Source organism: Cibotium barometz, chromosome 60, assembly GCF_041138505.1.
Source record: "Cibotium barometz isolate CiBa-2024 chromosome 60, ASM4113850v1, whole genome shotgun sequence".
In the NCBI taxonomy this organism is placed as follows: Eukaryota; Viridiplantae; Streptophyta; class Polypodiopsida; order Cyatheales; family Cibotiaceae; genus Cibotium; species Cibotium barometz.
Window position 1 is genome coordinate 11,671,887 of NC_141105.1, and position 23,547 is coordinate 11,695,433.

The 23,547-nt window shown below is 43.8% G+C and overlaps 1 protein-coding gene across 5 annotated transcripts in view; it reads right to left on the reverse strand.

The window, feature by feature from the left end:
- The window catches only part of LOC147604983 (dynein regulatory complex subunit 7-like), a 321,324-nt gene that overhangs the window by 128,342 nt on the left and 169,435 nt on the right, over window positions 1-23,547 (reverse strand). For all 5 annotated transcript variants that reach the window (XM_086794267.1, XM_086794266.1, XM_086794269.1 and 2 more), the window contains 2 exons: window positions 14,358-14,456; window positions 14,128-14,180 (listed from right to left, as the gene is read on the reverse strand). In XM_086794267.1, coding sequence (XP_086650393.1) covers window positions 14,128-14,180; window positions 14,358-14,456 — 152 coding nt within the window. The remainder of the gene's footprint in view (window positions 1-14,127; window positions 14,181-14,357; window positions 14,457-23,547) is intronic.

Below are 23,547 nucleotides of genomic sequence, written 5' to 3' on the forward strand. Positions count from 1 at the left end.
CCCAATTTCCAAGAATCCGATAGAGAAGAGCTCAAAATCAAAGAAGCATCACTGTCATTATAGAGCCAATACACAATATTTTGCCACTTCGCACCGAAACCAAGATAACTCATAGTCATAGCTATATAGTCCCAATGCACAGAATCAAAAGCTTTCTCGATATCAACCTGCAAAATGAGTACATCCTGCTTAGTGTATTTGGCATATTCAATGGCAATATAAGCATTGGCCAAATTATCATTGATTTGCCTCCGAGGCACAAAACCATATTGCGCAGGATGCAAACCATCATGTAAAAATCCTTTAATACGATTTGCCAACATCTTAGTCAGAAGCTTATAGATGACAGGCATAGGAGTAATGAGCCTCCAATCAGAAAAAGATTCACAAAGATCCCGTTTAGGGAAAAGCTTAACCAATCCTTCTTTCCAAGAAGATGGTAGTACATCATTTGCCCAAGCTTCATTGATCATATACAGCAATGATTGTTCCAATTGAGGCCAAAAAGCATGGAAAAATTCCACTGTCAATCCATCCCATCCGGGAGATTTCCATCGACCCATTGAACGTAAAGCATCTTTAAGTTCAATATCAGTGAACGGAGATTCTAATTCCAAAGCATCCTGTGGAGAAATAATGGGCCGAACATGATGCAATAAAGCATAACGAGCATTAAGTATGTCAGATGAAGTAGTTGCCGGTTTAGCAAAAAGAGCTGCAAAATGCTGACTAGCAATATACGAGAGCTCTGACAAAGAATGAGTCCATTGACCATCAGATTTTTTCACCCTTCTGATGCATTCCTTTTGTCTTGAAGCATGTAGATTTTTAAAAAAATCTTTGGAAGAGCAACCCTTATCTATGATAGCTCGATGTCGCGAACGTGTCAACCATTTTTGCAATTTTCTCTGATCATTTAGCATTAGGAAATGCTTAGCCTGCATTAAGGATTCTTGTTCATTAGTATTTAAAACCCGAAACTGAGCAAGATCAGCCATAGATTGACATGTTTCTTTAGCCTGCAAGATCCGATCCCGCAAGTCGGCCATGTAATAACGACCATAATCACAGATCACAGCCTGCATGCGTTGAACAAATTGAAACCAAGCAATGTCAATATCCTCATGCATTTGAAGGGGCAAAGGCTCAATGGCTTGCAAAACCATTTCCTTGAAATCAGCATGCACAAGATAACTGTTGTTTAAAAGCAACAGCCTATGTTTCTGAAGAATAGAGACATCTTGTGGCATATCAAAATAAAGGCCTAACCATAAAGGAGAATGATCAGAGAGTAACATGGAACGATCAATCCATAGTTTGCAAACAAAATCATCGTATTGGTCAGCATGTAACAAGTACCAGCGATCCAGACGTGTCCAGATATGTGGAAAAGCATTGTGATTAAAAGTAAACCCTTGCAGACGAGGGAATACATGCTGCCATAGGTCCAAAATATTGCAGGAAGAGAGCAAATCATTCCATGTTCTGCGTTCAGCTCCAAGCATATGAGTTCTTCCAGTCGAATTAAATTCAAGAGATGGAGCATTATTAAAATCTCCACAAAGGAATGCATTATGGAGCCAGGGATAAGCCAACATTTGTGACCATATATTTGCCCTGTCAGCTGAGCTTTGTGGTGCATAAACTGCTGCAAATTCATAAATTTGTCCATACAATAAACATTGAATGACCATCCATCTGCCAGCAGAATCATTGTAGGCCAACATTGGTTGCAGATCATGCTTAACAAGCATAAAAACTCCCGAGTAATGCTGAGTGCCCGCATAAAATATATCATAACCAGCAAAGTGACTTGATTGACCCACTAAGGTATGCTGATTGTGTTCTTGCACACACACCAGATGAGGTTGCATTTTATGTACATAGTGCCAAAACAATCTAAATTTACTAGGATCACAAAGTCCTCTAATATTGTACGAAAGACATTTTATTGGAGCATCAAACATCAAATCTGTACAAAGGTATATACAGAGAACAGCCAGCAAAATCAATGCTGCATAACAACAACTAAATCAGGGAGAGAGCCCTCGCCCTGAATCAAGAGAGACTCATGCATATTCGTATCAACACACATATCCAAAGCATTTACATTGGCATCCATACTCGAGGAAGCACCTCGAACTACATCCGACCATATTCTAGAAAGCATAGTCGATGAAGTGGAAGACTGTGCAATAGTGGCAGATGCAGTCCAATTACGTGAAGGAACGGGAGCACGACGAACCATAGTAGCTTTTTTCGGAGTTTTCCATTCAGCCGAAGATATTTTATCTTTTCCTTTATCCTTAGGTTGATTAGGCACTGCCAAAGAAGAAACAACTTGTGGAATAACTTTAGCTTTTCCTTTCTCTCTCTCCTTTTGAGTATTTCGAGTGACTTGATTTGTTGGTATCTCCTTAACTTGAGTTGGCTGCTCATTCGCTGAAATGGGAGGTACAGCAGATAACGGCGGAGGATGCAGCAAAGAAGGACATTCAGAAGCCATATGCCCAAACTTATGACAAGTGAAACAAGCACCTGCAAAGATTCCCCAATTTAATTTGAAGTAACGTGCACCCATGCCACGCACATTTTCTACTTCAACAGCAATTGCAGGTGGTTGCTCATGGTCCGTATCCCACAAGATGCAAAATCTGTTTTTGTTTCCTGTAGGACGAGGTGCACAAACCACTTTGCCCAGAGTGGCTGCTATACCTGGCAAATGTTCCCTCAAATATCCCGGAAAATCCACGACCTCGACCCAAACAGGACAACAATGCCTAATCAAGGACTGATAGTCCTTGGTCGGGGACCAAGGTAACACATGTACCAACTGTACACCAAACATAAGGGGAGAAGTTTCAAGCATCTGCTGCTTATATTGACCATCAGACAGTAATACATCATAAAAACCCCTTGCTGCAAAGTGAACTCCATCTACAAAGGGTCCACCTAGAATGGACTGAATCCATTGAGCTACTTCTTGCGCAGAAGGCATTTTACCTGGAAAGAAGAGAATAATCCCTTTCTCTGAGTATCTACGCAGAGGAGACACAATCGTCGGCAATTTAATCTTGTAACTGAAAGAAGGAGGCGGGTCCTTCCATTTGACACGACTGTCTACAAAGTCCTCACATAAAGCCTCATATACAAACTGTGCATCCGACGAATCTTGCTTAATCATGGTGTCAGATTCAATTGCAGCATGCTGCCTCTTGTTACTGTCTGCAGCATTATCCCGGCGAGCATAGGTCACAACAGTCTCAGACATAATTGCAAGAGTAAAGTCTGTACAACATTGCTAAACAACTTTTTTTTTTTGAAAGCTGTATGCTGTATACAGGAGCCTTTAAAATTTCTGCTGATGCGAATCAAAAAGAAAGCTCTGTTTACTGGAATACTGAAACTGACTTCTGCTGATGTGAATAAAAAAAAAGCTCTATACACTGGAATTCTGAAACTGACTTCGAACTCTAGAAAATCTGCAGATGCAAACTAAACCTGAAAAGGAAGGCGAAACTGCACGGGGATAGAGGATGGCGTGCGAAGATCTCAGCGACACACACACACACACACACACACACACACACATACACACACAGAGTAGGAGGAGGGAGAGGCGAGATTGCAGGCTCACAGACAGTTGTCATAGGCGAGCAGAATCGAAAGGAGACGCAGGCGAGGACAGTCGCAGGAATCGCAGGCGAACAGAGTCGCAGGCTCACAGGCGAGTAGAGTCGCAGCTTCGAAGGCAAAGTGAGTCGCAGGCGAACAGGCGAACAGGCGAACAAGGTCGCAGGCGATAGGCGAACTGGGTCACAGGCGATAGGCGAACTGGGTCGCAGGCGAGCAGTTGAGCAGGCGAACTGGGTCGCAGGCGAGCAGTCGAGCAAGCGAAGCAGCGAGGCGCGCGCACACACACACTTTTTCATGTCATTAATTACAGGTGGGAAACCTCAAAACGAGGAAAACCCACCAAAAAGACCATATACAAGGGAAACTACTAGAGTGTTCACTATGTTCAGTGTGAACATAGTGAAACATCTAAAAACAATCTGTAAAAAGAGCATACAGAGATGAGTCTATCTCATGAAGAGAGAGACAGTCATATAAAGATTGCTGAAGAGAGGAACGGAAGAATGAGTAAGCATCCAAATGAGGCCCAGCAAAAACTATCCTGTTGCGAGACTCCCACGTAGTCCATAAAGCCCAATAGCGAACCCAATCAAAGAAGACTTTATAGGATCTAAGGGGTGAAGGGAGAAGACCGAAGATCCAAAAGTAAATCCCAAAGGGTGCCTGTCGGAAGCGGGCTCTCAAACGTGTAGCAATCCGATCCAATAAAGTCCTGGTGAGAGGACAACTCCATAAAAGATGAAAGACTGTCTCTTGAGAAGCACCACAACTATGACAAGTTGAAGGTGCCAAAAGTCGCCTAGCCAAGAAAAGGCCGACTGGCAAGACTCCAATCATGCATCTCCATAAAAAAAGTTTACTTTTCAAAGGAAGACTGCATTTCCAAAGAGAATGAAGCCGCTATTTCCACCAAGCCTGACTTTTATGAAGATGCCAAATCTGATTTGCATGTTCTTGAACCCAAGAGGTAGGCAACAAGAAATGATATATCGAATGAACCGAAAGTTTAGCCATTGATAAAGGGCCTCGTGCAGGTTGTTCTCTTTTAAGGCTCCAATCAACCAAACGATCAGAACGATCCAAATCTGCAATTGGTTCAAAAGGAGCAAGAAGCTCTCGAATAAGCTGCCAGATTGATCTATAATGCATCCCCAGACCAAATTTCCTGGCGGCAACCACAAAAGAAAGCACATGGCCAGCAGCATCCAAAACATCATCAATAAGATAAACTCCTTTCTTTGAAAGGAAATATGCCTTCCTAGGCTCACGTAGAGCCAGGGGTACATCAAAAGCCTTCGACCAATGAATACTCTCAAGGCGAAGCGAAGAAGATTGCGCATTAAGCCTCGGATTCCAAAAAAGATATTGCGTAATCTGTTTCCAGGCAAAAATTAACTTAGATGAAAGAGGGCAGCCGACAATCTTTCCATTGAAATGGCTGAAAATTGCATCCCAATACGTAACAGTCCACTTTCCAAAAGCAGGTGAAGACATAGACATACACATATGACCCAACATAATAGCCCATGGCTGGCGCTGTTGTACAAATTCCAACGGCAAAGTGGATTTACGAGCAAGCACATGAAAATGAATATTCAATATGTTCAAGCCACCATGTATCTTTGGAGAACACATCTTTGGCATTGACAAAAGACGAAGACCCTTTTTACGATGTTGAGTTTTCCACACAATTGCCATTGCCAGAGACATAAACCGATCTATATCAGCTTTCCTCCACATAATCAATGGAAGAAAGAACTGTATGTAAGCCATCACAATAGCCTGCACTATCCTGAGACGTACATGAAGAGGCCAAGTGGAAAGCTGCCAATAATCAATTTTGCGATTCAATTTTAGCATAACCCATTGAATCATTTGTGAAGATGACAGCTGCCAACCCAAAGGGTAACCCAAATGACGAACGATATGTCCAGCAGGAGGTATTCCACCGGGCCATAATACATGATGCCATTGCTGTACACTAAGTGCAAGCAAGGTAGACTTACGGAAGTTTACTTTCAAACCAGCAGCCAGACCAAAAAGTTCCAAAGCCTTCATTAATCTCTGAAGATCTTGTTGCGTATTCTTGGGCATAAAAAAAGAATCATCAGCATAAGCCTCAGCCAGGAAAGTATGCCCAGCAGGAATCTGTAAGCCATGCACTTCATCAGTGGCTTGAAAAAATCCAAATAGCAAAGAAAAGGATGTGTGGCAATAGCAAACAACAAGGAACTAAGCGGACAACCCTGGCGAACTGAACGTCCCAATTTCCAAGAATCTGATAGAGAAGAGCTCAAAATCAAAGAAGCATCACTGTCATTATAGAGCCAATACACAATATTTTGCCACTTTGCACCGAAACCAAGAGAACTCATAGTCATAGCTATATAGTCCCAATGCACAGAATCAAAAGCTTTCTCAATATCAACCTGCAAAATGAGTACATCCTGCTTAGTGTATTTGGCATATTCAATGGCAATATAAGCATTGGCCAAATTATCATTGATTTGCCTCCGAGGCACAAAACCATATTGCGCAGGATGCAAACCATCATGTAAAAATCCTTTAATACGATTTGCCAACATCTTAGTCAGAAGCTTATAGATGACAGGCATAAGAGTAATGGGCCTCCAATCACAGAAAACTTCACAAAGATCCCGTTTAGGGAAAAGCTTAACCAATCCTTCTTTCCAAGAAGATGGTAGTACATCATTTGCCCAAGCTTCATTGATCATATACAGCAATGATTGTTCCAGCTAAGGCCAAAAAGCATGGAAAAATTCCACTGTCAATCCATCCCATCCGGGAGATTTCCATCGACCCATTGAACGTAAAGCATCTTTAAGTTCAATATCAGTGAACGCAGATTCTAATTCCAATGCATCCTGTGGAGAAATAATGGGCTGAACATGATGCAATAAAGCATAACGAGCATTAAGTGCACACACACACACACACACACACACACCCGCACACACTTTTTTTTTTTTGTGGAATCATAAGTATATTAGATTTACAAGATGACTATCCAAAGTAGATAGTCTCAAAGTACATGAACTGAAGATGTCAATATAAGACAAATATACATCATGATCTATTTGGTCAACCTGCATGCAATCGAAGAAAGATTGATGCAGGGAGTACCGAAAGAAAGAAAAAGCAGAAAAAGCCGCATCACCGAAAACTCCATGGTTGCGAACTTTCCATAGTGTCCATAAAGCCCAGTAGCGCACCCATGAGAAGAAAAGAGTGAATTCTGGTCTGGGCAAATGAAGACCAAATAGCCAGAAAAACTTTCCAAATTTCATATTTGGAAATCTAGCCCGCAGAAGCTGGATGATAGGAAGAAAAAACTGACGAGAAGAAGGACAGTTCCAGAAAATATGAATGACTGTCTCCCTAGAAGCAGAGCATCTATGGCAAGTGGATGAGGATATATGTCTGCGTGCCAGAAACTGTCCTGAGGGAATAACAGCCAAAAGAACGCGCCACAAAAAAAGCTGTTGTCGAAGAGGAAGCTTCGAATGCCAAGGAGATCGCAATCGTCTTTTCCACCACAAAGACGACCGATGCATATGCCAGAAGAGATTTGCCCGTTCAGAAACCCAAGCCAATGGCAACAAATGTTTATACAGACCAGCAACTGTAATATCAGATAGCCTCAAGGGATGGCATGAAGAATCAAAAGAGGAGATAGTCCAATCCTATAGGCGATCTCGAATTTCCAACAGTGGAATCGGCAAAAAAGGCTGAAGCATCTGAATTATATCACGCCAAAGACGACGATAGTGAGGTCCCAAGCCATAATGTGCAGCAGCCTGTGGAAAAGAAAGAGGGGAGCCATCAGGATGGATGACATCTCCCACAGAGGTAACACCTTTTGAGTGGAGAAAATATGAATGCCGGGGTTCTTGCACCGCCAGGGGAACTGAAAATGCTTTGGACCAATGGATGCTCTCAGCGCGGAGAGAGTTGCCTTGTAAGGAGTCATGACCATTCCATTTTAAATTTGAAAGGACAAGCTTCCAATCAGCAAGTAAGCCAGAAATGAGAGGACAGCCCTTAATTTTGCCAGTAATGTAACCAAGAATAAATTCCCAATGAGTAGGTTGCCAATGGCCAAAAGCCGAAGTCGTCAGATGAAGTAATAAATGACGGATCATCGCTGTCCAAGGCTGAGTGCCTTCCAGAAATTGAAGCATCAGTTTACCTCTGTGGGCAAGAATATGCACCTGTAAATTAAGGATATTCAAGCCTCCATGCATTTTAGGGGTACACAAACGATTTGCCGAAAGCAAACGTACACTCTTTTTCCCCTGCTTCGATCTCCAGAATATCTCCAAGATGGTGGACATAAATAATTTCAGCTCCCCCTGAGAAAACCTGATGAGAGGAAGGTAGAACTGAATATAGGCAACCAAGATGGATTGGAGAATCCGTAGATGAACATGCAAAGGCCATGTTGCAAGTTTCCAGTATTCCAACTTTTTCTTGAGCTTTGCCAAGACCCAATCTGTTTGTTGACGGCGAGTGACTGTCCATCCCAAAGGATATCCCAAATGCCGAATCAAATGAGTGGAGTGAACTATTTCCCCTGGCCATAGCAAATTATGCCACTGTTTTGAATGCAAAGGCAGCAATTTAGATTTCTGAAAATTGATTTGTAGGCCAGCCGCAAGTGCAAACAAAGAAAGAGCCTGCATCAAAGTAGAGAGATCCTGATGTGTATTGCGAGGAAGAAAAAAAGAATCGTCAGCATAAGCTTGAGCAACCAACTGACGTCTATTCTGAATGTCCAATCCATGAAGACTGCCAGTATCAACCAAATGATCCATATAAAGAAGCATGGGATGCGTCGCTATAGCATACAAAAGAGCACTTAAAGGGCATCCCTGCCTAACTGAACGATGCAAAGTCCATGATTCTGAGAGATCTCCTGACAATATACAAGCCGCCTGACTATCAGCATAAAGCCAGTAAATGATATTCTGCATTTTTTCTCCAAATCCCAGAGCACGCATGGTTTCTTGAATGAACCCCCATTTAATAGTATCAAAAGCCTTAGCAATATCCACTTGCAATAATAAGACATCCTGCTGCGTGTATTTGGCATATTCAATGCCAATATAGGCATTTGCAATGTTATCTGTAATGTGCCTGCGAGGAATAAATCCATACTGTGCAGAATGAAGTCCATCATTCAAGTAACCCTTAATGCGATCGACAACCATTTTACTGATAATCTTGTATATCACCGGCATAAGGGTAATTGGTCTCCAGTCTGCCAAAGACTCACATAAGTGTTTTTTAGGCAACAGCTTCACTAATCCTTTTTTCCAGGAAGCTGGCATTTGCCTTGTCTCCCAGGCAATGTTTACCATACGCAGCAAAGGTAATTTGAGGGTGTCCCAATATGCAAGAAAAAATTCAACTGTAAGGCCATCCCATCCTGGAGCTTTCCATCAGCCACAAGACTTGATTGCATCAGACAGTTCTTGTTCAGAGAATTTTGTTTCTAGTTGTTGTGCTTGAGTAGCAGAAAGGATGGGGGATACATGCTGTAATAACTGATGACGTGCATCATACACTTCCATGGCGTGAGAATCATCCTCATCAAATTGAGAGGAGAAATGGGCAACACAAGTTGCAGCCAATTGTGCCCGGGTGGAGGTCCACGTGTCATCTGAAATTAAAGTGCGACATATAGATGCAGCTTGTTTTCTGGAATGTAAACTCTTGAAAATTTTTTTGGAAGAGCAGCCTTTGTCCAAAAGCGCCTGTTGTCGTGCCCGTATCTCCCATTTGACAAGCTTTCGATGATCATTTACCTGAATACAGTGACGAGCTTGACATAAAGAAGTGGCTTCAGCCAAAGTTAGAGAGCGAAGATGACTAAGCTCAATTAACGATTGGCATGTTTGCTTAGCATAAGCAACAGTCTGTCTCCAACCTTTCAGATACTGTTTACCATAATCACGGATGACTGATTGCATGCGAGCAATAAAAGCTGTCCATGCATAATCCAAGTTAGTAAAAGATTGAGGAAAGAGTGGCTGACAGGCCTCAAGTATCAGTGCTTTGAATGCATCATGCTCCAAGTAACTATTATTGATGATAAGCAACCTTCGAAGTGGCAATCTATCATCGGGCATGTCATGCAGATGAACTCTGAGCCATAAGGGTACATGATCTGAATATGTAAATGTATAATCTAGCCACAATTTGGTTGTGAGAGTATCATAATGAAACGGATCAAGCTGATACCATCGATCCAATCGAGCTTTGTAAGTGGATTGAGCATTATGTTGGAAGGTATACCCAGGCATCAGAGGCTGAGATTCTTTCCAAATATCAATCAGATTAAGCGTCGCTACAAAATCTGCCCACGAAGACCTCTCAGTAGCAAGCATATGTGTACGACCGGATGTATTATCACCAGGTTGAGGGGCATTATTGAAATCTCCACATATGAATGCTTTCTGTCTCCAAGGGTACAATTTCATTTGTTGCCATATCTGTCCTCTAGCCTGAGAGGATTGAGGTGCATATATCGATGCAAATTCAAAGATTTCACCCTGAATAAAGCACTGCATAACCATCCATCTGCCTTGGAAGTCATAAAATGCCATGACTGGCTACAAATGATGTTTCACAAGAAAAAGTACACCCGAAAAGGCATGGTGGCCTGCATAAAAAATATCATAACCAGCATAATGGCCTTGCTGTCCAGCATAGTGATGTTGATTGTGTTCCTGTAGAGCAACGATATCTGGCTGCATATGCTTCAAATATGCCCAAACCATCTTCCACTTTTTAGGGTCACACAAACCCTGTACATTGAGAGTCAAAACTGTGATATATGACATCATATTTATAGTGTATGTACAGCATGAACAAAAAAAGCAGCTCAAGCTTGCATTTCCTCCACAGGGTCTGCACCTCGATCAGGAGGAGGAATATCTATGAGACGGGTGGCTAGCAAGCTAGCAGCCTCTTCTTCGGGAAACAAAGTACGACCTGCAGTTTACAGTAGCCCAGGTGATGCCAATTCCAGAATTTTCTTCCGGGGTATGCCCACTGGAGGAGGCTCCATTCCAAGTTCTAGAAGGTAAAGGACGCCTGGGGATAATTGTCCTGCGTGGTGGCTGAGAGGTTTCTTGAAGTATCTTTTCTTTTCCTTTTGGTGAAGAAGTAGAGGGATTAGCCACAGCTACATTCATATCAGAAGAGACTGGCACTTTGCCTTTTTCTTGAGGCATAACAGGAGTCTTCATACTTTTGGTTTTAATCCCTGAAGGACCAGGAGTGTCCTTATTTTGCATTGGGATGGGCAAGGCATCAGGCGGCATCTTATGGAGGACCAGAGGGCATTGAGATGCCATATGTCCAAACTTTTTACACTCAAAGCATGCACCTGCAAAAAGACCCCATTTGAGTCTGAAAAATGCACTCCCCATGGACACGTTATTTATGGTAACAGCATAAGATTCCGGAGTGGGCTGATCTGTGTCCCATAAAATACAGAATCGATTTGAGTTGCCATTTGGTCGAGGAGGGCATACAACCTTTCCTAGAGATGCTGCAATTTTAGGTAACAAGGAGGCCAAACATTGGGGGAAGTCCACCACTTCTACCCAAACAGGACAGCGATGCTTAATCAAAGCCTGATAGTCTCTGGTGGGGGACCATGGCAATACATGAACCATCTGTTGTCCATAGAAGAGAGGGGAGTGCTCTAAAAGCGTTTGTTTATGGTGCTCATCCACCATAATGACCTCAAAGAAACCTCTTGCCACATAGTGGACTTTGCGAACAAAACAACCACCCAATGTCCGTGTTAACCAATTCCCGACGTCAGCAGCAACGGGCATCCTGCCTGGAAAAAAGATAATCACAGCATGCTTGGCATATTCTCGAATAGGATCTATGATTTCATCCACATCCACTGCAAGCCCCACCATAGGAACAGGATCTTTCCAATTCTTGCGTGTATCCTGAAATCCTTCATGCATTACCTCATAAATCAGCCCAGCCTCGGGTGTCTCATGCACAGGGTCATTCTCGTCCACAGCTTGCTTTTGTTTTTTATGAGCATAATATTTTGTAGGAGAAGCCATGATGTTCTCTCTCTCTCTCTCTCACACACACTCACACACACACACACACACAGACTGAGAAGGTGATGTACAGAGAGGAGAAACAAAAGGCAGAAATCGACTGGTTACAATAAGCAGACACAAAGCACAGGAAGCTAAGAAACGGGTCGCAAGGAAGAAGATGGAAGATGCAGAGAGCAGGTCGCAAGTCGTAGATGAAGAGGCAATCAGGTCGCACGTTGAAATCAGGACACACACAAGAGAAGCTTACGCAGGCAAACTGTACGCAGGTGAGAAGCTACCAGGTCGCAGGCCAGAAGCGAGCAGGTCGCAGGCGAGAAGCGAGAAGATCGCAGGCGAGAAGCGAACAGGTCGCAGGCAAGCTGAACGCAGGTTCCTGTCGCAGCGCACACCACCACCACACACACACACACCTCTCTCCTACACACACACACTACACACCACACACCCGCACACACACACACACACACTGCTACACACGCAGACAGGTTGCAGAAGAGAGGAAGATAGGGCAGATTGACGATGAGAATACAGTGTTTCTGTGCGCTAAGAAGGGACCCTCAGATTGTCGCGAAGAGGGCTGCAGGCCCGACACAGACCAGGAAGCAGGCGCGCCTTACCAGACGTGCTCACACACAAGGGGCGAGCAGGTCGAGCAGACCAGCATGCGAGCAGGTCGAGGGAGCAGGCGAGCCAGGCGAGCAGGTCGCGACGTACCACCACTCTCACACACACACACACAACTCACAAACATTCACATGCAAATCAATCCACACAATGTCACGTGCATAAGTCACATGCATAAGTTCAGCCTCATGCAACAAGCATAGCACTATAAAACATGGAAATTGAACATCATTGAAATTTCCCATCATACCATGGTAGCAATGAAACATGTTTCATACTTTAGAAAACGCGTTTCATTGTGACTTGTTTTTTAATGGTTTAAGAAAATCTGTCAGACTACATATTTTGCATCTCTTTAAACTTTGAACTTTGAACTTTGCTGTGGCCCTGTCTTTTTATCCATGCACTTGTCACTGTTTGAAAGCAGGCAATGCATGATTTGTATGATAGAATGTATGTTTTTTGACACTAAGCCATGGTTGTTAAGTTTATTCATGCATATAAGTAACATATCTGGCATTTTTTTAGACATGTCCCTTGCCCCTTCTGAAACGTTTTTGAAACCTCTGGGATTTTTATGAAAGGTTTCAAATGTGTTTGGGAAACACGCTTAATGAAATGCCTGGCTACTATGCATCTTACAAAGCTTTCTAGAATATTTCCATGCATGAAATCCTCACTCTCCATAAACAACTTACAAATTCTCTTGTACCAGCCTTGGCAGAAAGCCTCCGTTGCCTCACTCAGGAACAAGCTTCTCATATAACAACTTAGGCTAAATACAGAAGCTACGTCACTACATTGTACCAACCTCTCAGAACGATGTCACTGCCTCTTAACATCCACAGGAGTTAAATCACCGCCTTATGACACCTCTTGAGACATGTAAAGAGAACATGGACAAGCTAAGCTGCCAATGGTCATCATCTTCCCTCCCAATCTACCATGATAGGGTGGGGCAGATCAACAATGCAATCTCAACCGGGCTGTCTGCCTCTGTATTCCTCCAATGAACCAACATCAAACCAACTCAAAAGTACAGTGGGTATGACACAAAAAGACCTTGTACAAAAATGGATGAATAAGCTTAGATGTAAGTACAACACTATTTTTTTGATAAAATAGACTTCTATGCAGAAGTAGGCGTGGAGAAAAAATCGTTTCCCACCACGCAAACCCCCCCCCCCCCCCCCCCCCCCCCCAAATTTATATTAATTGTCCAATGTACGGGTCCCTAGATGAGCTTGAATGGCTTTACTTCACACCCTTTGCTTTTTCCCCCCTTTTTTGGCTTATTTTTCTACCTTAGGCTGACCACTCCTTATCTTCTTAATTATAGGGAAATTCATGTGTCCACTCTTTCTCTCTCTTACCTCATCACAATTCCAGGTTACTATAGCTTTTGAATGTGCTGCTTTGAAGGATTGACAAGGCAACAACAACACTTTTCCAGGGAAAACGAAGAATGCAACCATCTTTACTACACTGTCAATCTACTTACACATTTTTAAATGCAAACACTAATGCTATACCTATTCAACTCTCCATGGTCTTTATTTGGGTCACAATGTCACATTTTTCAAGTGTTAAAATTGTATTGGTTGTTGAGAGGGGGGGGTATATATCTAGGTGTAGGTGTAGGTGGAGCAAGGCTGTATCAATGGCAAGAACAAACTGTGTGTGCATGCATGCATGCAAATTCACACACTTTCTTGACAATGGCAAATCTCAGAGGCAGTTGGCTTACTTGGTTGGGAAATGGAACTCTTCTCTTGAGCACTTGGACTGGAAAAGTTTGTACTGCAAAATTAGTGACAAAATTTTGATGCTACATTGGTTGTCAATATTGAGTTCCTCTTCAAGTCTAACAAGATACACAGTTCTAGTAATGAAGCTCAAAAATATCAGCGCAGTAGGAAAATCCAGTTCCTTGGTATTACTTAAAATGGACGGAAAAATAGAACACAATAAGCTTACCTCAACTTAAAGTCACCTTTAATCTCCGTACCCAAAGGAAGAACATAAAGGGAACTCAAGGGTTCACCCTTAACATCCACTCCCCCGACCACATAAAGCCTGCAATATGAAAACCAAAGGAAAACATTGACAACCACCATCATTTAAAAAGAAAAGAGTGTTTGTTCATATATTATCAAGGGTGGCATAGCCCACTCACACATGTGATGATACTGAAAAAATTCATCAAGAAGCATTAGACATGTTTCTTTTTTGTCCACCACAATATATAATTGGGTCACCCATAGCATTCTCAACACTCATCGATGCTGTCCATGCATCTCACTCTCACGTGACATCTCACTCTCACGTTTCTAGTCAACCAAACATTTTTGAATCCTTACAACAAGAAATATGATAGGCTGTACTCCATTTTCTGAGCTCATTGAAAGAACCAAGCAATTATACCCTTAGTCCCAAATAATTTCTCTAACTAATCCCATGCATCCTTTGATGTGTCCTTGCCTGCTATATGATTTGTTATGTTGTTACCCACGCCTAATGCAATGATGCTAAATGTTTTTTCATCCCTTTCATGCCACACTTTATCTCTCCCACTAACAAGCCCCCATAGGCACTCCCTCATAAGCATGTACTTGACCTTCATTTGCCACGTGTGAAAGCCCTCCCCCATGAACTTCTCTATTGGCTATGATGCCATGATGATGCAATGAGGGTAGTCTTAATCACATCAGACTCTAAGGGGAGATGTCAAAACCCTTTACACACATAGGTGTAGAGATTAATTGAAACATACCATGATTAACCACTAATGCACAAAAACAGATGTACTCCTTGGGGTGGTGGAGATTGGATGCATAGTGCATGTTTCATCTTCTCTGAGGTAGAGCCCTCGACTTGCATCATCCATTATTAGAGCTTGGGGCATCATGAGAGCCTTTTTACATCACAAGCCCCCTGTATCAGGGGATAACGTTCACAGGCAGTCCATTACGTGGAACGACCTTATTAGAGATAATGTGGCAGACCCTTGGGTGGCATCCACTCAACATCTTAGAGGGGGTCATAGATGTATTGAGTTGATTGATGCAGCCATACCCAACAGTTGGATCACAAGTACATGTCATGATGTACATCATCCCACAGGCTGCGAGTATTTTCCATGATAGGAGTGCCTCTTCACGTGTTTGGTTTATTGGATCAGGTAGAGGAAAGGGACCGTGGTCTTCTACTCTTTTCAGCCAGGGTGGAGATTGGCTCGATTTGACATGCAGGAGATTATACCTGGCCATGTGCTTCATCCAGTTCATCCAGTGAGACTAGTGAGAATCATGGGTCGCACACGGAAGCAATGGTATATTGACCCTCCCCCTCCAGATGTAACTCAGGCTTCTTGGTGTTTATGATTGTATGGTGGCTTTCCTATTAGATATCTTCATTGGGACCCTGGTGAGTGGGAGTGGATTGATGTTGCTAATTCCATGAAAAGCATTCCTTTCTTCAACTACACTATACATAATTCCAGACTGCTCTTACTTGGAGAGATCCGGAGGGTTGCCACTCTTGGACCACATTGGAAGGCATATGATAGTACCCCACTCATTTAGAAGAGAATCTGACAGAGACTTTGGGAGTGGATTGGTGCTACTAATTCCATGAAGAGCCTGCCTTTCTTCAGCTACACTATACCTAATGCCAGGCTGCTTTTACTTGGAGAGATCCAGCGGGTTCCCATTCTGAGATCACATTAGGAGGGGAATGATATCACCCCACTCAATTTAGAAGAGATTCTGGCATCGACTTTGGGAGTGGATTGATGCTGCTAATTCCATAAAAAGCCTAGCTTTCTTCAGCTACACTATAGATTCCAGCATCGACTTTGGGAGTGGATTGATGCTGCTAATTCCATAAAAAGCCTGGCTTTCTTAAGCTACATTATAGGTAATGCCAGGCTGCTCTTACTTGGAGAGATCTAGAGGGTTTCCACTCTTAGACCACATTGGGAGGGGTATGATATTACCCCACTCAGCCCTGGGATGACATGCCTTTACATTCCATTCGGATGAAACATATCAATAAAGGATACCTGCAGCATGCACGATTTCAACAATTGATCCGATATGCCATAATTCCTCTTGCAGCCCATGTCCATTATGACTGTAATTTTGCATGGCAACGCCTTGTGGACAGGCTTCAGCATGCTATTCATGAATATGGGAGTAATTTCATGCCTGACTGGAGAGCTAAAGTTCAGCATGCCAAAGCAGTAGTTTAGTCCTTGACTGCACATTCCCAATTGCAGCCCCTCTCCTCTCAACAAATGGACACTCTCTCTCAGTCAACAACTCTCTTGCAAGCTAATGACCGACGGAAATTGGCCAAGTGGCAGGTTCGGGCAAGGATGACTCAATTCATGGATAAAGGCTGCTCTTCAAAATCTTTCTTTCAAGGGTTACATGCTTCCAGGAGGAAGACCTCTTGCCTCAGAGTCCGTAAACTGGATGGTGAGTGGACTCGGTCTTTCTCAGAGCTCCAACATGAATGCTTTTCTTATTTTCAGAAACTGTTTGCACCCCCTGCTACCACTTCTTTGCAAGAATTACAAGCTCGGGATACTCTTTTACAGCATGTTCTTCCCATTCTCAACCCACAGGAAGCTCTCAAACTTGATATGCCTTTCACTGATGTGGAGCTTGATGATGCCTTGTCCCATCTCAGCACTGGTAAGGCACCAGGGTATGATGGCCTCACGGTGGAATTTTTCTTACACTTTTGGGAAGACCTTCAAGGTATTATCCTGCAAATGATTAATGAGGCTTGGCATACAGGAGTACTCCCCCAATCATGGAAGCATGGCATAGTTAAACTCATCCCCAAGCGGAATTTGTGTGAGCATCTCATGGATTGGAGGCCCATCACATTGATGCCTGTTGTTTACAAACTCTTTGCTAAAATGCTAGTGCACCGTCTTCACCAAGTACTTTATGAGGGTCTGCATCCCTTGCAATATGGCTTTGTTCCTAGGCGGCAGATCCATGATAATATTGGCAATGCTCTCATGGCTATTGAATATGCAAAATATTCTGACCAGGATGTTTTTATTATGCAAGTGGACTTTGCTAAAGCTTTTGACACGGTCAAAAGCAGGATGTTTTTATTATGCAAGTGGACTTTGCTAAAGCTTTTGACACGGTCAACTGGGATTTTATCTCACAGACAATGGCTCAGATGGGATTCGGGCCAAAAATGGCTAATGTCATCTACTGCTTGTATGCTGACTCTACAGCCCAATGCATCCTTGGCAATCATCTTTCTCAATCTTGGTCCTTGGGTCGTTCGGTCAGACAAGGGTGTCCACTCAGTGCCCTCTTATATGCCATTGCCACTCACCCACTTCTCAGATACTTGGATCAGCTTACCGCGCAGGACCTTCTCATTGGTCTTAAGATTCCTGGAGCCCCTCCCTTTATGGCTCAGGCATATGCAGATGAATCCTTCTTTATGCAGCATAATTCTCCACAGCAGTTGAAGACTCTTATGGACACTCTCTCTATATATGGCATGGCTGCTGGCTTGCATGTCAATTTTGACAAATCCAGCCTCATACCTCTGCATCTATATGATTGGCATGTTCTTTTATGGCCCGGACACATTATGCAGCCCTATGATGTGGTCCGCCATCTTGGTTACCCTATTGGCTGGTACATCACTAGGAAACAACAGTTAAAGTGGATTTTTGACAGACTTCATGCCAAGCTCCACTACTGGAAGCTCTCCACCTGGCCACTCCATGTTAGGCTCCGGATTGTCCAGTCGATTATCATGGCCTATGTTCAGTACTATTTGCCTTTGATACATTGGACCTCTCAGGACACTTCTGCTTTCATGTCTCAGGCTATGGAGTTGTTATGGAAAACAAAGTCTTCTGCTAAAGCTTTTAGACTTATGCGGATGGCAAAAGTTTGTTCCCCGAGGATGCATGGCGGATTGAATGTGCTGAATATTGCGCATCATGTCTTGGCAAGGAAAATTCCTCTCCTACTCACCTTTTTTCGTCAGACGCAGCCATGGACTCATATGCTTGCAACCATGTGCACGGCCTTACGCACTTCTGCACATGGTGCATGGATCACTGATCACTGGGAGGTCATTTTGGGCAGATTTGTAGGTTCTATCCCGGGCTGCCCTTTTGCCACTTCACTTATTTACGATTGGAAACAGGTCCTTTCGCTTGCTCATTGGGCACCCTTCCTTTTGTCTCATGCCAATTCCCTTCGGTAGGAAAGCATTTACTGGAGTGCTGTTTTTGATTCTCCATTGGCCCTGCAAGAGCCGATTCGGGCATACAATCTCAGCAAATTGGGGATTAGGTGCATAAATGATGTTGTTGATGCTACTGGTTAAATGCTTTCCTTCCCTCAGGCTATGGCTTCCTATCCACTAGCCATGCATCACAGGTTCATTTGGGGGAAAATTGGTGACTTGTTGCAGCCTTTTCTTCCCATCCCTCCTTTATCTAACAGGGACAGATTACAAGATTGGCAGTTACACCCAGTGGGCTCAAATTCTCGTCCTGTTATTCTTTCTGACCTGACGGTTAGGACGACATACTCTTTCCTCCAGCCATCACCATGGATTCATTCACATGCTAATTCTCTTTGGCATATGACAAAATCACTTGCTTGGTGGCGAAAGAATCTTCGCAATTTATGGAGGAGTAAATTGCCTCTCAAGCAAAAGCTTTTCCTATGGCGTTGTCTTACACGTTCCTTATCTGTGGGGGTCACTCTTGCTAAACGAAGGATTGCATCTGCTTCTTGTCTTCGATGCATGGCCCCTTCTGAAACAGTGCCTCATTTGTTTTGGACGTGCTCCAGCACTAAGGCCTTCATCCGCAAAATTTCCATGTTACTTGGCCTTCGTTTCCCTAACTCTTTTTTTGGGAAACACTTTTGGCTTTTTGGCATACTCCCTACAACCACGGTCCATTACTCTTTACTTTTTGTACTGGGTCAAATATTGGGCTTTCTGGACCATATGGCAGGATCACAACATGAGATATTTTGGGAAACCGTTTTTGCAATCTTATCAGTATTTTAGAAGCTCCTTACGGCAATCTGTTTATGATGCTTGCCACCAAGGAGATCTTCATCAGTCATGCCTGGAAATAGTTTCTCTTTGCTTCTGATTTCCCGTTGAGGCTCTCCGTTTTGGAGACTCTCATGGAAATTTCATTGATAATATACTGTTCATGGATTTACCCAAAAAAAAAAAGTATGATATTACCCCACTCATTTAGAAGAGATTCTGGCATAGACTTTGGCATTCATACAGGAGTAGCAAGATCCTTCATTTCTTTTGGTTATTCTTACATGGTGGGCTTCCTATTAACCAGAGGAGAGATATCTTTAGTGCTGATCCAGTCTGTACCAAATGCAGAACAGCTTCAGAGACACTACATCATTGCTTATGGGGTTGCAGAGTAGCAAACGAGGATCTGGGTTTCTATAGCCTAGCTCATGGGCAGATTGTGCAAAGATTGAGCTTTGCACACAGCAATGAAAAACAACACTCAATCCTTAAACATTATTCAGCACTTAGCTTAAGATAATAATCAACTCAATCCTTGGGGGGCCTTGGCCTCAGAGCACAAGATGGATTTTCATAGAGATGCGGACATGTGGCTTCAGCCCAGCATTTGAGGACAGATTTGCAACCAGTATCTTGCGTGCTTGGGATCATCTCAGGCCGACCCTGCAGTCAGCTCCAGTAGCTTCCAAGGGGTGGCTCCAGCAGCCTCTGATCTAGAATCTCATGGTCCGTTTGCCTAGTGGTCACATGCTCAAGGTTTGCCCGTATCATGGGGACCCTTGAGTACGGGCCCCACTAGGTCACTTGGAGATCGGCTTGCATTTAGACAACTACTCTCAGAGGCTCAGGAGAGAGGCCCTACCGGGATCCGGGGCAGAGACTGGCTTGGCCTCGACATCGACTCTTCCATCCCTCCAAAGTGGATGGCCCCGGTACCAGATCCTTCTCCTCCGTAGTGGCTGGGAGTGTTCACCAGGCACGGTATACCCCTAGCAGTTCATGGTGCGGACAAGTACTCCACTTTACTCACCTTCTCTATTGGGCTTCATGGCAGATTGGAGAGTTCAGAGACCCCTTAGAGGACCTCAAGGGATGCACCTTGCAGAGGGTGAGGGTGATTGGTTTTCATGCACATGAGTGGAAAATCGACCCTCCACTGGCCAAGGTGGCCAGAGAGAGACTATGGTGGCTATGGATGTGGGAGGGCCACCTATTTGCGAGTCTCTGGGAGAGTGAACATGGCAGGATCCAAAGTTCAGAGAGGAGTCGCCTGGTACCCCCTTCTTTGCTTACACTAAACGGTTGGGCCGCAGGATGCAGATGTCATAGGTGGAGGGCACTCTAGCAACAACAGCACACTGACAGCCCTAGGGCCTTCCGCCACAATTTCTCTCAGATTTTTGGAAGCGGCTGTGGTATAGTTCTCAGCCGCTGAAGGTCACTCTTTTCATGTGGCAACTGGCACATAGGAGCTTAGCAGTTGGCACTTGATTGGCCATTGGGGGTAGACCATCATTATTTCAGAGGTGTGGCCATTGGGGGTAGTCTCAACGTCACTGTCTTTGGGATTTCCCAAAGGCTCAGTAGGTTTGGTAGAGGATTCTATGCATTTTCACTATGGATCGGCCTCCCACCCGTATTGTTACGTGGGGCACTGTTGCTTTAACCACTGAGGCAGCCCATATGAGGAGGAAGGTGGGGGACTAGCCCTTCAGGTCTCTCATTTCCATTGTTGCTTGTGCCATTGAGGCAGCCCATATGAGGAGGAGGGTGGGGGACTAGCCCTTCAGGTCTCACCTTTGTATTTCCACTGAGTCAATTGCAGCTCCGCCTATAGGTTGTTGGGTTTCAGGTTCTTGCCAAAGATGGGAGATTTGCAGTAGTATAGCCGCGTGGCATATATGGAGAGCTTGATGCAGCGAAGCCGTGAAAGGCATTCTCATCCCGCCAACAGAGTCTATCCGGAGCATCTAGCTCAATATCATTCATAACCTCCAAGGTAAGTAGGGGCAGCTTAGGGTGGCTCAGACCGCATGACGAAGAGTCAGGAGGCGTGCCTCAAGATTTAGCGGCATAGTCCCTTTCTTAGAGATGGTGGTGGCAAGCCCACTTGGCAATAAACACCACCCTTGTGGTTTTTCCCCCTCCCCCCATTGTATGAGATAGCCTTCTTCCCTAGAGCGGCCAGCCGGAGGAGAAGTGCATCCTCCGCTTTGTTCATCTTGACTCTCATTCCCCATTTGGGGACAGATTTGTACTTAGCCATTTTGGTTTTTTTTCTCACTAACTAATAGAAGGATTTTTTTCCCAGAAAAAAAAAGATAATAATCAACTCAACCATTAGTACAAAGCTATACACAAGCACTAAGAAAAGTAGTGATAAATGAAACAAGTATTAGCCACACGCAATGAGTTCATTAGTTTGACCTTAGATGAAGTACATAAGCTAATGAGGTCAAACTAATGAAGTACATAAGCTAATGAGGTCAAACTAATCAAACAAGTACTAGCCACAAATTTCCTCCTTTATCTGGGTTTCCCTTCATGGTGGTCTGGCCACCAATCACTGGAGGTCTGTTTTACTGGTGCTTGCCCAACATGCATGCCCTAGATGTGCAGGAGTTTCGGAGTCAGTTTACCATTGTTTATGGGAATGCAGGGAAGCACAGAGGGTTGGGTCTGCGATTGCACACCTCCTTGGTAGGATTAAGAGGGATGCTATCATTTCTTTTGGTTCTATCATTTGGTTGACACAATTTGGGCCTCAGCTGAGGTTCGAGGGGACTGACAGGAGCTTGGCCATTATGGTTAGGCAACTCCTGTCCCTCCGGCACAGAGGTTAGACAATTCTTGGAAGATTATTGCTAGCATCTCAGCCTGGAATATCTGGAAGGCTAGACGCACTGAGGCCATTGAGGGTACTCCCGTTCTTGTTTCTCAGTGCCTTTGCAAGATTTGGAGTGACACCATTATGGCTACCTGGGCCAGAGTTGAGGGATCTTCGAGGGTTGCAGAGAGGAAGCGTGCCTAGTTTATGAGAGAGTGGGACATTGGTATCTTTTTCACATCCTCTCATTCAGGACCCTATTGGTAGCACAGGGCTCCTGATTGGTTGAGATCTCCACCTTGCTTGGTGTGAAATCTCCATTTTGTAAAATTTTTCATACCTAATAGAAGTCTCCTTTCTGGAAAAAAAAAAAAAAACTAATGAAGAAAGCCCAATATCTCCCAAGTACAAGATGATACTCACAAAGAGTGAGATGGTGCTTACATAGGCTAGGAGAAGGGAGGTGCCTACTAGAAGAAGCTCCATAAGTTCGCTTATCCCCTTATCCTCCTAGTTGTCCTTGGGTTACCCCATACAACCATGGTTGTATGGGGTAACCCAAGGACAACTAGAAGAAGCTCCATAAGTTCGCTTATCCCCTTATCCTCCTAGTTGTCCTTGGGTTACCCCATACAACCATGGTTAGCTACTCCATGGCCTACACCCTTCAAATATATGAACTCATCTCTAGTAAGGTTTCTCTTAGAACACACGTGGAGATCACACAAGTTCTTACACAAATTGAGGAGAGGACCAGTTTATGTAACATGGGGCACTATTGGTTTGCCTTGCTCAGTCTGGCCCACATATTTTCTTGGAGGGAAGGGATTTTGATCCTGTCATGTTGGTATGCAGAGGTGTGGCTCAAAGGGGTGCACTTCAGGATATTCCTGAGGTGTGGTATACACCGCCTCTGCAGAGCATTGATACCACTTGGGAGATCATTGGCAGTATTACTTCCTAGCAAATTTGGAGAGCCAGGATGGCCCCTATATATGAGTCCATGTGGCCATAAGAGTGTGAACAATGTAACTTCATAAGGAGTAGATGCACTGAGCATCATATATCTCAATACCCTCTAAAGCCTCTATGCACCAGATCTGAGAGAATGAAATCATGGTGTTTTCTTCTCTTCGACTCCCAGAGGACTCTCTTGGCATCATTATGCCCCAGATTGGTTGAGATCACCACACCCTCGGATGAGGATTTTCCGGCCGTGATGTTGTATTGTTTCATTCATACTTAATAGAAGTCTTTTCTTGCAAAAAAAAA